This window comes from Stomoxys calcitrans, chromosome 2 (genome assembly GCF_963082655.1).
Source record: "Stomoxys calcitrans chromosome 2, idStoCalc2.1, whole genome shotgun sequence".
Taxonomy (NCBI): domain Eukaryota; kingdom Metazoa; phylum Arthropoda; class Insecta; order Diptera; family Muscidae; genus Stomoxys; species Stomoxys calcitrans.
The window spans coordinates 177,835,921-177,852,338 of record NC_081553.1 but is presented as its reverse complement, the minus strand read 5'-3'; the positions used below and the strand labels follow the sequence as shown (position 1 = coordinate 177,852,338).

Sequence of the window (16,418 nt, the reverse complement as noted above, 5' to 3'; positions counted from 1 at the left end):
TACACATTCCTGTGAAATGTGGTTCAAATCGGACTATATTTGGATATGCATGCATTTTGCCAATGAACATTCCACTAAGGAACAGGGGCGAACTTCTCACATATCAATGAGTGCAGTCCGCTTCAAGTTTAAGCTCAATGATAAGGGGCCTCTTTTTATAGGCGAGTCCGAACGGCGTGCCGCAATGCCACACGTCTTTGGAGAGAAGTTTTACATGGCATAGTACCTCACCTAGTACCTAGGAGGGGGAAACCGCTGAAAATTTTTTTTGATAGTCTAGCCAGGTGTCGAACCCAGGCGTTCAGCGTCATAGGCGGACATGCTAACCTCTGCGCTACGAGGCTATAAAAGATCAATTTATTTCCTGAATTCGATGAAATCTAGCATAGTGTGTTCTGATCGGTCTATATATAGCTGCCATATAGACCTATCTCCCGATATTCTGTAATGTGCCTATAAATGGAGCATTTTTCATCCTATTGCTATGAAATTTGGCACAGCGAGTTCTGGTACCCCTTTAAAACTTTTTGTTGAATATCGAAAAGATCGGACCATATTTGGACATAGCTGCCATATGGACCTATCTCCCAATAAAGAGTATTGAGCCCATAAAAGTAGAATTTTTTATCCTATTGCAATGAAATTTGGCACAGCGAGTTCTGGTACCCCTTTAAAACTTTTCGTTGAATATCGTAAAGATCGGACCATATTTGGACATAGCTGCCATATGGATCTATCTCCCGATATAGTGTAATGAGCCTACAAAAAGAGAATTTTTTATCCTATTTCGATAAAATTTGGCACAGATAGTTGTGGTACCCCTCTTAACCTTGTTGTTGCATATCGTCCAGATCGGACCATGTTGTTGTTGTAACCACATTTTCATGTGGAGGTGGCAATCCTCGTCAAGCTCCTATATGTGAGCAAGCTCGTTCCGGTCCAAAGGAACGATCGCCGCGAGAACAGGGTGGCCATTCGTTATTTAAAGGCGCCAATAGCTCGCCTTGTCATATCGAGCATCATAGGCACTCGGTGTTTGTGCAAGAGCCGGTGCCACCCGACCTCTCACTGAGACTCTCCGCTCGATACCACCGATTGTCCGCGACTGCCGTTGCATCTATTCCGTGTGGAGCATTTCACTATCCGCAACCTGCGGACGCGTCCGGTAGGTCACGTGACAGCACTTAACACCAAACAGATCGGACCCCAATGTTCCAGCTTGTATGGTGCTCACAGCTATGCCGTGCCGGGTCCAGATTTTGGATATAGCTGCCATATAGACCTATCTCCCGATATAGAGTATTGATCCCATAAAAGGAGCATTTTTCATCCGATTTTGATGAAATTTGAAACAGCGAGTTCTGGTACCCCTCCTAAAACGTTTTGTTGAATATCATCCAGTTCGTACCATATTTGAATACAGCTGCCATGTAGACCGATCTCCCCATATAGAGTATTGAACTCATAAAAGGAGCACCTTTTCTCCGACTTTGGTGAAATTTGAAATAGTGAAGAATTGCAATTTTAAAATTGGCACGGTAATTCTGAATTAAGTTTCATCCAAATCGGATGAAAAGTGCTTCTTTTATGGGCTCAATAGTCTATATCGGGAGATCGGTCTATATGGCAACAATATCCTAATATGGTCCAATCTGGACGATGTTCAACAAAGAGGTTTAGAGGAAATGGGATGAAAAATATTCGTTTTATAGGCTCATTACAGTAAATCGGGAGATCGGTCTATATGGCAGCTATATCCAAATATGGTCCGATTTGGACCACTTTTGACAGGAATGGATAGGGATCTACCAGAATACACTATGCTAAATTGCATCGAATTCGGGAAATAAATCGATCTATTATGGCCTCAAAACACTATATCTGGAGATCGGGTGGTCGGTCTATAGGGCAGCTATATCCAAATATAGTCCGATCTGAACCACATTTCACATAAAGGGGAAGGGGTCTTCCAGAACTCACTATGACAAATTTCATCAAAATCGGATGAAAAATTACCAATTTAATGCCTCAAGACTTTAAGTCTGGAGATCGGTTTTATGAGATCAGAAGGTCATGTTTATATACAAAGAATACGAAATCCTCAAAAAATGTTTGGAAAATGTTTTTGTACCCAAGATATCTGCAAAATTATAAATACTCAGCTTTTGGGTATAAATGGATAAATAACTTTGGGGTATTTACCCATCGCCCATCTCTAAAAACGAAGAAATGAATATGAGTAGTTGAAACAATTGTGTAACAGTTTGACACGATCTAATGTTTGTGGCACGACTCTAGGAGAGAAAAATGGACGAGACTTGTAGATTTAGAAGCTATTGGGTTGCCCAAAAAGTAATTGCGGATTTTTCATATAGTCGGCGTTGACAAATTTTTTCACAGCTTGTGACTCTGTAATTGCATTCTTTCTTCTGTCAGTTATCAGCTGTTACTTTTAGCTTGCTTTAGAAATAAAGTGTAAAAAAAGGATATTTGATTAAAGTTCATTCTAAGTTTTATAAAAATTCATTTACTTTCTTTTAAAAAATCCGTAATTACTTTTTGGGCAACCCAATATATCGATGTAAATCTAAACCAGTGGCGGGCAAATACACACACACTATTGCATACATTTGTGTAGGCACACTAGATCATGTGACCAATGCTGATCTAAACTGTGCCAAATTTCAAGCTAGTAAATCCGATCAAAATGCTTGGACGGACAGACAGCCGTACTTTTCATATCGATTCGTGACGTGATTTTGAGTCAATCGGTATATTTAAATAAGGGTATATCTCTTCGGAGGCCACCGTAGCGTAAAGGTCAGCATGTCCGCCTATGACGCTGAACGCCTGGGTTCGAATCCTGGCAGAAAAATCAGAAAATACTTCAGAGGTGGTTATCCCCTCCTAATGCTGGCGACATTTGTGAGGTACTTTGCCATGTAAAAACTTCTCTCCAAAGAAATGTCGCTTTGCGGCATGCGGTTCGGACTCGGCTATAAAAAGGAGGAGCTTAAAATTGAATCGGACAGCACTCAGTTCCTTTATGGAATGTTCATGCGCAAATTTGCATTTAAATCTCTTCTCCTTTTGGGTGTTAGAAATAAATTCACCTTTTCGAAATACCCTGTAACAAAGTAGTGGTGTAGGGTATATATATTTAATTATACCCTACACCACTACTGTGGTACAGGGTATTATTGGGTTGCCCAAAAAGTAATTGCGGATTTTTTAAAAGAAAGTAAATGCATTTTTAATAAAACTTAGAATGAAATTTAATTAAATATACTTTTTTTAAGCTTTTTTTCTAAAGCAAGCTAAAAGTAACAGCTGATAACTGACAGAAGAAAGAATGCAATTACAGAGTCACAAGCTGCGAAAAAATTTGTCAACGCCGTCTATATGAAAAATCCGCAATTACTTTTTGGGCAACCCAATTTAACATAGTGAATTAGTTTGTAACACCTAAAAGGAAGAGAGATAGACCCATTGATAAGTATACCGATCGACTCAGAATCACTTTCTGATTCGATTTAGCTATGTCCGTCTGTCTGCCTGTCCGTCCGTCTGTCTGTCCGTCCGTCTGTCCATGTTAATTTGTGTACAAACTACAGGTCGCAATTTTCATCCTATCGTCTTCAAATTTGGTATATGTTTTTCGGCCTAGAGACGAACCCTATTGAAATAGGAAAAAATCGGTTCAGATTTGGATATAGCTCCCATATATATGTTCGTCCGATTTGCAGTAATAATGCAATAAATTAGTCATTTGTTAACCGATTCTCTAGAAATTTGGCAAGAAGGGTTTTCTTATGACTCTCATTATTGCTGGTGAATTTTATAGAAATCGGTTCGGATTTGGATATAGCTTCCATATATACTCTCAAAATATGGCCGGAAGGATTTTCTTATGATTCCCAATATAACTGGCGAACTTTGTAGAAATCGGTTCAGATTTGGATATAGCTCCCATATATATGTTCGTCCGATTTGCAGTAATACAGCAATAAAATGGTCATTTGTTGACCGATTCTCGTGAAATTGGATAGGAAGGATTTTCTTATGATCCTCAATTTTACTAGAGAATTTTATAGAAATCGGTTCAGATTTGCATATAGCTCCCATCTATATGTTCGTCCGATTTGCAGTAATACAGCAAAAAAGTGGTTATCACACCTAGACCCACTGCAAGCGCATTTATTGACCAATTTTCCCAAAATTTTGTACAACGCTTTCCTCGACGAATTCCACAATATCCATAAAGTTTGATCGAAATCGGTTTAGATTTAGATATAGCTCCCACCTCCCGTCATTTGTCAACCGTAGTTATTACATTTTGAACATATTTGCTTTGCTCGAAATTTGATACAGTAATTTTAATAACCTATCTGAATGCAGCCGCCGAGGTCCGTTAAAATTGGTTCAGAATTAGATATAATCCCACTTTTGTATTTAAAGGGTAGGTGTAGGGTATTATAAAGTCGGCACCGCCCAACTTTTGCCTTTCCTTACTGGTTTTTTACTTACCTCCAGCAAATCAATCATTTTTGTCATTTGAGAATAAATCAAGACACGATGTCCTTCTTTCTTGAGGCGAGTCAATAGGCTGTCCAATACCGCCAGCTTGCCAGCATCGGATATCAGAGTCTCTTTGTCGGGAATAAGAATTGAAGACCATCCATAACGGGGCGTAGATAATTTTACACTGGAGTTGACCAGCTCTAAACCTTCAGGGTTTTCACAATGCAAGTGGCGTATTTGTGACCAAGCTGCCGCTCGACTTTCACAACTGCAATGATAAATCATGGAAAATTTTAGTTCAAGGCTATGGAAAGAATATAATTTGGGATCTACTTACTACAACTGTCTGTTGTAGGTATTGATTTTTTGATTCAGTCCATATATGAAACGTGGCATTTCCAAGGCCTCACATTGATAGTATTGTGGCAAACGATGTTTATGTTCGAACTCGGGCAGCAAGCGTAAAGGTTCTTTCGACAGTTTTTTGCTGTTTGCGGCAGTACCACCAGCTGTGGTCATTATCAACTCGGACTCAGCCTCATCAAGCATTTCATTTTTAATTTCAGCCTCTTCGATATTTTGTTTATATTTACTGCGCGTCACACGATGTTCGATGGTTTCCTGCATATTGCAAGTCTTAAAGTCACCGAAAGCATAAAAGGAACTCTCTGTGGAGGTCTATAAGAAATAAGACAATGTACATTTATATGATCTTTTCATCGGTTAGGGTTATATACATACCAATCCCGTAAACAATAACTGCCTTATTACACTCGTCTCCATTAGAAAATCTTTGTGTAGAGGATTTTCCAATGTCGGTTCCAGCAGTTGAAATCGCGTGGGTTTATAGTAGTCCGACCACCATTGCCTTCGGTAGGCCAATAGCTTTTGAAATAATACTTTCCGGCGATAATGTTGAAAGAATGTTATCAAACCATTTATGGTTGTATCTTCCAAATCTTTGGGCGACAGATCACATAGTCGGGAGAAACTAAAACAGTTGCTATTGTCAACATTCAAGTCAATGTAACGAGAATAGTACTCTTGAGGCTTCAGTGAACTCTTGGATTTGGTTTCTTTGAAAAGGGAATGATGTGAGTAGTCCGTTTTGAAAATAGAAAACCTGTAATGTTGAGATATTTGTACTATTAGTTCAACTACTTCAGAGTGATCAATAGACCCATATTTCAGAATGAAAATCCCTTAAGAAATTTAAGTAAGAAATTTCATTGAAAACTTTCTTAATGAAAGACTGGAGATAAGACAAAATGGATGATATCAACTCCCAGCCCTATAAACCCAATCAGATAAAGAAAATAGGAAAAGTTGGGAACTACAACTTTGAGATAGTCAGCAACTTAGGCTACGTCTTCAGCGCCGTAATCGAAACAAACGGCACCAGTTTTATAACTACAAAATTTCTCATGAACATTTCCTGATGCTTAAGCAGGGGATATTTTTCTGATATCAATGAGTGCAGTCAAATTAATGTTTAAGCTCAATGATAAGGGATCTCCCTTTTAATGCCGAATCCTAACGGCGTGCCGCATAGCAGGATACCCCACAAATGTAGCCAGCATTAGTAAGGGGATAACGACCACTGAAAATATTTTGAAATAAAACGAAGGATATTATTGGCAAAAGGATGATTTTTTCGACTAAGCATGCACATGAGGAGCAAAGTCATCTATTGGCAGACAAAAATTATACCATACAACCCACTGATACTGTAAATTGCAAATTTTGCCCATGAAAATTCCACTAAGGAACAGGGGCAAACTTCTCACCTATCAATGAGTGCAGTCCGAGTTTAAGCTCAATGATAAGGGGCCTCTTTTTTATAGCCGAGTCCGAACGGCATGCCGCAGTGCGACACCTCTTTGGAGAGAAGTTTTACATGGCATAGTACCTCACAAATGTTGCCAGCATTAGTAGGGGAAAACAACCTCTGAAATTTTTTTTCTAATGGTTTTGCCAGGATTCGAACCCAGGCGTTCAGCGTCATAAGCGGACATGCTAACCTCTGCGCTACAGTGGCCTCCTGACACTGATATCACCCGTGCTGTTATATGGCTCCGTAACATGGGGAGATGAGGTAGTACTTGAAGTGTTTGAGAGAAAACTCCTTCGTAAAATATATGGACCAGTTTGTGTTAATGAAGAATGAACCAAGAGCTGTATGACGACGTTAGCATAGTTAAACGCATCAAAATACAATGTTTGCGTTGGCTAGATCATTTTGTCAGAATGGACGAAGAAGCTCAAGCAAAGAAGTCTTTTGAAGGCGACCATAAAAGAAAACGCAAAAGGGGAAGAGCAGAACTCTGGTATCGAGCGGAAAGTCTGAGTGAGAGGTCGACTGGCACCGGCTTTTGCACAAATACTGAGTGTCTTTGATGCTCGATATGACAAGGCGAGTTATTGGCGCCTTTAAATAACCAATGGCCAACCTGTTCCCGCGTTGATCGGTACTGTTCCCGCGTTGATCGGTCCTATTCCCGCGTTGAACGGAGCGGTCGGACCGGAACGAGCTTGCTCACCTATAGGAGCTTGACGACGTTCCCCATCTCCACATAAAAATGTGGCTACAACAACAACAACCAAAACTCCGATGGAGTGACCAAGTGGGAGCGACATCTAGAAACTGGTTGTCAGAATTTGTAGAAGAAGCGCAGAAAATCTAGGCCCATCTATTCTACGTTCGGCTAAAGGAATAAATTTTCTGTAATGGTCAATTAAAGTAAAAGTAATGAAAGGCTGGACAACTCGACTAGCTTAGGGAGAGCTTAACGCTGTATACTACCATGATAGGATGGAGAGTATACTAATCAAATCATTCTGTTTTTAACACCTCGATATTGATCTGCGACCCCATAAAGTTGTTGTTGTTGTTGTTGTAGCAGAGTGTTATATTCTATCTTTCGTTTGCTTGGTTCTATTGAATATCCAAATCCAGAAACTCTGTGACTTAGATTGGGTGCGCCCAAAGGGATCTGGGTCTGAGACGAGCGGATCTGGCTGGGTAGTTAAACAGGTGACATATCGGGACATACATCTTGCACGTCTGCATCAATCCTTGCTCTGTAGCAATTGAGGCGGCTGCTTCTGCCGGAACGTAATTGAGCCAAAACTATTCTGGGAAAGGTCAATTTCTTCAGGTGCAATGGGAGGCGGTCGTTCTCCAAAGACTACATTTACCCAGTAGCTATTCACCGCATCTGCTACCGTGTCTGTATGAATATTGTTTATACCCACTTAATATGCAGCTTAATCTAGAGGTTCTCTCTTGTAGCGCTGAACCTCACGCTCTAGATCATGTAGATCTACCTTAAGGCTTCTGGGCGGAGAATATGGCGATGGAAGTGGTCCACATGAGAACTGAGGAGACAGCCCGTCGCAGTTCGGAGGGCGGCTTTCTTACAGATCTGAATATTATTCCACTGCGTGTCACAAAGCTGACGAGACCACACCGGCGCTGCATAACTTAGAACAGACCGGCTAATTGCTTTGTATGTGGTCAACAAGGTTTTTTGTCTGCACCCCAAGTGCTGTCAGAAAGTGACTGAGGATCTTGTTTCTACTTTTGACTTTACCCAAATTGCTGTGGCATGTGGGGAGAATGTGTAAGAGCTGTCAAATTTTGGGACACTTGATGGTCGGAAGCATTTCTTCATCGACCATCACAGTCAGCTCAGTATTCACCTCACGCGTATTTGTAGTGAACAATGTGGCTGAAGATTTGGTGGCGGATATCTCGAGATTTTTTGCGGCGAAATATGAGGCAAGTTTGTTGAGGTAGACGTTCAATCTGTCGTAGGTGTCATCAATGGGTTGGGGGCCTGATGCCATGATCGTACAATCGTCCGCATATGATACGATCTCTATGCCGTCTGGAGCGGGTGGAATGGAGGATAGGTAGGGGCTAAACAGTGCCGGAGATATCACACCATCTTGAGGAACTCCCTGTTTCAGTCTACGGTGCTTCGACTTCTTATCCCCAAATTCCTAAAATGACCGGCGACCACAAAGATAATTCGCGACCCAGCGTTTCATGCCTGGCTGGAGGGACGTGTTGGCGATGTCCTCGAATAATTTGGCATGACTGACCGTGTCGAATGCCTTCGATAGGTCCAGTGCCACGTGACCCGTACTATCACATGGCCTGGGCTGATTGAAACCACGGCAAATGTGTACGGTGATGGATTGCAAAGCTGTTGTTGTGGTATGCAGTTTTCGAAATCCATGTTGATGCTCGGCGAATGGAAATTCTCTTACGAGGCTCGGGAGGAGTAATGACTCAAGCGTCTTTGCTACTGGTGAGAGAAGGGTGATCGGTCTGTTCGACTCCTCCTCACTCCGGTCCTTTCCAGTCTTCAGTAGCGGAATCACTCTGCCTATTTTCCAGACAACGGGAACTATAAGAGTGTTCAAAGACAAGTTGAGGACAGTAGTAAGGTACTCAACTCCAGGTAGATCCAGATTTTCCAGCATCAGTGTAGAGATTCCCAACACCTTGGATGATTTGGCGCCACGGACGAAATTTGTAACTTCGCCCAGGGTAAATTGTGATGGCTGGTCGAGCAATATTGGGGCTGGGATGCTGCAGTTGCGTATATTGCCGCACGGAAGAGTTCGGCGGAGTCACGAAGTCCGACGACAGAGACGCCGGTTGTACTTCCTTTCAGCCGGTTGTATATGCCGGATTGATCCGGTGGATTCCTTCATTGGCAAGGGCTACAACAACGAGGAGGTAGAAGGCGACGACGAGGACGTTTGCGACCCAATGCTGTCTATATAGCACCTTGCAACATATTCAGTGTGACTAAACTCCCGTTGGTCAGACGTAAGGCCAGAGCAAGATCGGAAATGTACCCATTCCATGCACCGGTTACACCTCACCGACACCGACCGATGATGGAGGCGGTTCTGGCAAACCGAACAGAACAAGGGTCCTTTTCAATCCAGGGATGTGCCTCTCCCATGAAGAAAAAAAGACGAACACGTACACTGAGGTTGTTGATGCAGGTTTTTGGGGATAGTAAATGGACCATATCGGTTTCGGTTTGGGTATAGCTCCAATATAAACCGATCCCAGGTTTTGATTTCTTGAGCCCTGAGAGGCCTCAATTTCCATCCGATTTGGCTGAAATTGGCACAAAATCTTTGGATTGAACTTCTTGAGATCAATTTGCGATTTGTTTATTACAACATAATGCAAATACAAGCCGAGTTAACAAGTGTACATATTTAGCAGACTACGTGGTAGTGGCTACCCAACATTCGGCCAGACCGAACTTACCATACTATAACTTTTTTTTAAATAAACCTATCTTCAAATGTTATGAACCCGGTGTCAAGAACATATAGAGTTTCAGGGCCATCGGGTTATTGGCGCCTTTGAATAACCAATGGCCACCTTGTTCCCACGGCAATCGATCCTTCCCTCAAGAGTCATTCGCGACTCACTAGAAAATCACGAGTTACGAGGCACTCATGACTCACGAGAAAACCAAGGCTCATTACACACTCTGGTCCGATTGAAGTGGTTGGCAGTGCGGTTGGCTGCCAACTATTCTAATTCCTTACATTCCTGAAGTCCGACTCATAGGTCGAAAGACTGTAGAGAGGTCAGTGAAAGGAAGAGGTGTTCATCCATAATTCTGCGCCTTCTCCCCGTCATCGCGGCCGGACCGTAACCAACTCCTCCTCATCCCCATAGACAATGCAGAAATCCTTAGCTCGAAAACAATCGACGTCCTCGTTCCGGGAACCTTGGCCACAGGGCCTTTGCCTCATCCCCACAGACAATGCAGAAATTCTTAGCTTGAGAACAATCGATGTCCTCGTTCCGGGAACCTTGGAACCTTTGCAACCCACAAAGCCAGCCCACGCCGAGTCTGCGCATCCGCTATAATAGGAATCCACCATCCCAAATAATCAACACAAGGCTTTTTCGGTCTGTACCTTCCCCGTCACACCGCGTAGACCCAACTTCTCGAGAGCCCGGTGCCAAACTAACCACCCATAGTTGAGAACCGGCCGAACCACAGCTCTGTTCATCCAGTGCACCGTGCTTGGCCTTAGCCCCCAACTCCTATCGATTATCCTAGGTTGCTAGCCGCTCCACTGGTAAAACTTTGGTCCATTGTCGATCCTCGATATGACAAGGCAAGTTATTGGTGCCTATAAAAAACCAATGACCAACAAATGTTTCCGCGGCGATCGGTCCCTTCGACTGATGCGGCTGCAATAACAACAACAAATAAATAGAGCGGCACGGGATCACTCCATCAATCCCATGGCAGCCGGTTGTATGTACCGGATTGACCCGATGAATTCCTTCATCGGCAAGGGCTGACGTCTCAGTGTACCACACACTGCATCTACAACAACAACAACATAATCACCCCACAGGTTGGAATTTTGACCTGTATGGTGGTCATCATAATCACGAGAAGCTCAGCTGAAAGCTACCGGACGCATACGGATTACCTGCAACTGCAATCGCGGACAATCAGCTGTATCGAGTGGAGATTCTCAGTGGTGTTTATAGACAAATTGAAGTGCGCGAACTGAAACTTGAATCCGATATATATATATATATATATATATATATATATATATATATATAAATATATATATATATATATATATATATATATATATATATAAATATATATATAAATATATATATATATATATATATATATATATATATATATATATATATATATATATATATATATATATATATATATATATATATATATATATATATATATATATATATATATATATATATATATATATATATATATATATATATATATATATATATATATATATATATATATGCATATATAGTTTTTGAGATCTTTACCGGACCCAGTGATTTACAATACATTTACAGCTATAAAGTCTTTTTACTGCCCTACTGATTTGATAAAAAAAATAAACTTACCGATTATAAAGTAAATGCCTTTGACTTGGCATGGCCCTATACAACAAGCCGTCATCGAAAACCAAACGTGGCAACACATATTCTTGACATTTCATGGCAAAAGGACTTTTGGCATCTCGTCGCTCAAACAACTCTGGATGATTGCATACTTTGCGGAACTGCATTACCAGATTCATTAAATTCGAAGTAAAGTTGCGGTATGATGGCTACCATCCGAAGTGGAACCTCCACCGCCACGCGTCAAATTCAACAGATCTTCAATGCGTATTTTCTGTTTCAAGGCCATGTACAACAATTTCTGGCGTATGGTCAAGGGGCAATAGACCATTATTTCTATTTTATCCGAGAGTTCATTTTCAACATCCTTCTTGATGCGTCTCAACATGAAAGGCTTTAGAATCATATGCAGTCTAGAGATTTGTTTCTCATCTATGCCAGTCTTATTCTCAGCATGAGATTCAATATCCTTGGAAAACCATTCATTGAACTCGTCATGGGAATCGAAAAGTGTGGGCATAATGAAATGTAGCAAGGCCCACAATTCAGCCATACTATTTTGTATGGGCGTGCCACTAAGCAACAGGCGATTGCGGCAATTAAAGCCTAGCAAAAGCTTCCAACGCATTGAGGTAGCACTCTTGATGGCCTGTGCCTCATCCAATACCATGTATTGCCATTTGATGCGATTGAAGTATTTGTAGTCGGATACTATGAGTTGATACGAAGTGATGACCACATGAAAGCTGGCCTCCTTTTTGTGTAAATCCTTTTGTTCCCAGAATTGGCGTAAAATCTTGCGTTCATTGGGTGAACCCCAATAGGGTACTACATTGAAGTCAGGTGCAAAACGTTCCATTTCCTGTTGCCAGTTGTGTAGAGTCGAGGCGGGTGAAATGACTAAAAATGGACCCCAGACACCATAATGCTCGGCTATGTGGCAAAGGAAAGCTATGGATTGCACTGTTTTGCCTAGACCCATTTCATCGGCCAAGATGCCACTGATGCCTTGGTCGTAAATATTTGCTAGCCAAGTCATGCCTGTGGAAATTAGGTAAGACATTTTTTTTAGGGAAAATATTAAAAAAAAATAACATTTTCGCCTACCCTTGATCTGATATGCCTTCAAGGAACCACGGAATATTGAAGGCTGTGGCAAATCGGCTTGTGTCTTCTCTGTGAGCAAAGATTCTGGCTTATCTTCCTCTTTTATGTAATCACTATGCCCTGAAGGTTCCTTCTTGATGTTAACATCAAATTTCTTAGTTTTATTGCGATCATTGTCAAAAGCCTGTGCCGCATGCTGTTTGGCCAATTCTTTCATTTCATCGGCATTATAGTCATCATAGGCCGCCAGGCGTGGATTAGCTTCCTCATCCAATTGATTGAGAATGCGCAACTGTTCTTCCTCGGTGCCTTGGCCCAACTTGCGAGACATAAAATGAGCGTATAGCTCGGTTTGTGTTATAAGGAAATTGAGTTTTCTCTGCTGGCGCTTCACTTCAATCAATTCCACATCAATTTTGCGCTGTTCCTCGGCCTCTTTCTCCAATCTGCGCCTGTTATCTCGCTCCAGTCTCTCATAGCGCTTCCAATAGGTCAGCATTTCTCTGGTGAGACGTTTGGCGCGCCACACAGTTTCTTTCATAACTTTCTGCGAATGTAGAGCTCTCTGGCGTACCACTTTCATGCACATAGTGGCAGCACGTTTGCAATTTTGTATCATTTCTTTGTGATTATTACTCCTCGCGCGTTGGTGTCTTCCCAATTCTTTCTTGGCCATCAATTGCCATACACGTTTACGGCGAGCCGCCAAAGCCTCTGGAGTTCTGGGCATACCCTGCTGACTTCTGCGACGTCTACCTCTGCCTGAATAGGGAGGGAAATTTGAAATGCCACTCATATCGCGTGTGTCGAATGCAAAAGAGTTTTCACCATCCGATTGGACATCAACATCTTCATCGTCCTCGTTAAGGGCAGTGGAGGAGGTGGCTCGAGAATATTGGGGCTTGTCAGTGCCACTTTGTAATTCTGTTTGGGTTGAATCTTGCAACAGTTTGTATTTCATTTTACGCGGTTTTCTTATTTTCGGAATTTTAGGAAGTTTTGGCAGTGCTACTAATTTCAAGGGTTTCTCTTTCTTGGTACGTCTCTTACGTTTACGCACACCCACAATGGACTGTTGATGTTCGGTGAACATATCATGATTGGACAACAAACCAGATCCATAGTAGGCGTATTGAGTATTCTGTAATAGCAAGGGAGGCATTTTTATTCTACGAATATTTCCTTTGAGATAATCTTGATTTCTACTTACTGTGGGTTTTTTGTAGAAATTCTCTCTCAACTTTTGTTGCTTCATGTGTGTCTTCAGCATCTCTTTTACATAGTCATCTTCATCGCTGATTTCAGTTTCTGTGTCGGTATCGCTCATAATGATATCATATAGCCATTCCCGATCAGCTGTCAGCTCACTGAAGTTATACAGCTGGGCTTTAACCGATTGTCGTTCTTTAAAAAAACAAGGAGGGAGAGTTATCAATGGCAAAGTGTTGTTTAAGTTGGGTGAGGTGATGTTGATGTTAACCCTCTTCATAACACTATAGGAATATACCTAAGCCGGTAATCGAAATGTCGTGTTTCTAATATAAACACTGCCCTGCACGAGGTTGTGCATAAAATAGAAGAATCCTTCGATGCCAAAACGTACGAACTGGCTGAATGCATTGACATCGAGAGGGCTTTTAACAATGTGCGGACCGACACACTGATCCAATCCTTAGACCAGTACCGGGTGGACCCGGTCCTTAGAGACTGGATAAATCATATGCTAAGGAACAGGTGGATAAATTGTGTCCCATGGGATAAATATAAGGAAGAAAGTGGCACAGGGCACGCCACAGGGGGCATTTTATCGCCACTCCTATGGGTGACCAACATATATGACCCATTACGGATGCTGACTGAGGAGGGATTTGAACCCGTCTGCTACGCAGACGATGTTATAATACTTCTAAGGGGTAAGGATCTGTACGAGCTATGCAGAAGGGTCGAAAGGGTCTTGCATATGGCATATGACTGGGCTAGACACAGAGCTCTCAATGTTAACCCAGAGAGGACTGAAATCTGCCTGTTCACGACAAAGACGAAAGTGGGCCAATTTAATGCACCACGTTTCCTCAATAAGACAATTTTCATATCTGATAAAGTCAAATACTTAGGTGTGATCTTGGACAGGAAACTGAATTAGAAGTGTCACATTCAGGAGCGTACTGAGAAGGCTCACAGATGTTGGACACTATGTAGACGGGCCGTTGGCTCGAAATGGGGCCTGAATCCAAAGATAGTCTAGGAGGAGCGTGATTAGACCAATACTTACTTACGCCTCAGTAGTTTGGTGGACTGCTATGGAGAAAAGGTGCAACATAAGGACCATACAACAGGTTCAGAGAACATGTTGTCTTGGCATAGGTTGAGCGATGAGGACTACGCCCACTAGGAAACTAGAGGCTATTCTAGATATGCGACCCATTGACATACATATTAAGTGTGAAGCAGCCATTACGGCTATGAGACTTAAGGCGATGGGAATGAGGATGGGAGCATGGGAATGAGGATGGGAGCATAGGAATGAGGATGGGAGCATGGGAATGAGGATGGGAGCATGGGAATGAGGATGGGAGCATGGGAATGAGGATGGGAGCATGGGAATGAGGATGGGAGCAGCTCATACCATCGCGGATATTCGAGGAAATCTGGAAAGAGGGGAAGAGGTTTCCGATTGGATACCTGAGATGAACCTTGAAGTCGAGGGCAAGGCACTGCTGCCATCGGCACAGTCTTGGATTGACGGAACCCTAGTATTGCCATCTGGAAGATCATGTTACACGGATGGATGAAAGCTAGAGGACAGAGTGGGCCTGGGGGTTTACATTGAGAACCCAAAGACTGAGATCTGTTTTAGACTGCCTGACCATAATACGGTCCTGCAGGCGGAGATCCGGGCGATCATGGAATGCGTGAAGTGGTGTGATGCTAACGCGAGGACGTCGAGTGTGAACATTTTTACCGACAGTAAAATTGCCATAATGGCAATAACAACCAGGACGGTAAGGTCACGAACAGTTTTGTAGTGTAAGGAGATTAACGCCTTCCCTGAGGAAAGCAAAATCCGCATCGTTTGGGTGCCGGGCCATAACGGAGTAAGGGGAAATGAAAGGGCTGACAATTTGGTGGTGAAGGCCAGAGGACTGCCGTCAATAAACTTGGTTAAATCGAAGCCTTTCGGGTCGACGCAGTCCGAGTTAAGGGTGTGGGCGACGAATGCACATACAACATTGTGGAACAGCGAAACGGTTGGTAGGACGGAGAAAATCCTAGGGGGGGATCCAGATCGTGAAAAGACGAGGCTATTACTGAAAGGAAGCAAGAAGGATGTTAGTATAGCTATTGATATCATAACGGGACACATAGGACAAGTGATAACATGGAGGCCACCGTAGCGCAGAGGTTAGCATGCCCGCCTATGACGCTGAACGCCTGGGTTCGAAACCTGCCGAGGCCATCAGAAAAAAATTTCAGCGGTGGTTTTCCCCAATATTTCCACAATATTTGTGAGGTACTATGCCATGTAAAACTTCTCTTGAAAGAAATGTCGCACTGCGGTACGCCGTTAGGACTCGGCTATAAAAAGGAGGCCCCTTATCATTGAACTTAAAACTTGAATCGGACTGCACTCATTGATATGTAAGGAGTTTGCCCCAGTTCCTTAGTGGAATGTTCATGGGCAAAAATTTCAATTTGCATTTGCAAGTGATAGCATGTGAGGGCATGCGGAAGGAAGATGATGAGACCTTGAAGTATTTCCTTTGTCATTGCCCGGTTTTCGCATCTAACAGATACCGGCACTTAGGTGGAGGAGACTAAATACCAGACATGA

At 42.4% G+C, this 16,418-nt stretch overlaps 1 protein-coding gene across 1 annotated transcript in view; it reads right to left on the bottom strand.

The window, feature by feature from the left end:
- The window catches only part of LOC106085469 (chromatin-remodeling ATPase INO80), a 252,958-nt gene that overhangs the window by 234,720 nt on the left and 1,820 nt on the right, over positions 1 to 16,418 (bottom strand). The window contains 7 exon segments of the mRNA XM_059362041.1: positions 4,528 to 4,789; positions 4,859 to 5,199; positions 5,263 to 5,644; positions 11,483 to 11,673; positions 11,676 to 12,520; positions 12,587 to 13,727; positions 13,797 to 13,990. Of these exon segments, the coding sequence (XP_059218024.1) occupies positions 4,528 to 4,789; positions 4,859 to 5,199; positions 5,263 to 5,644; positions 11,483 to 11,673; positions 11,676 to 12,520; positions 12,587 to 13,727; positions 13,797 to 13,990 (3,356 nt within the window).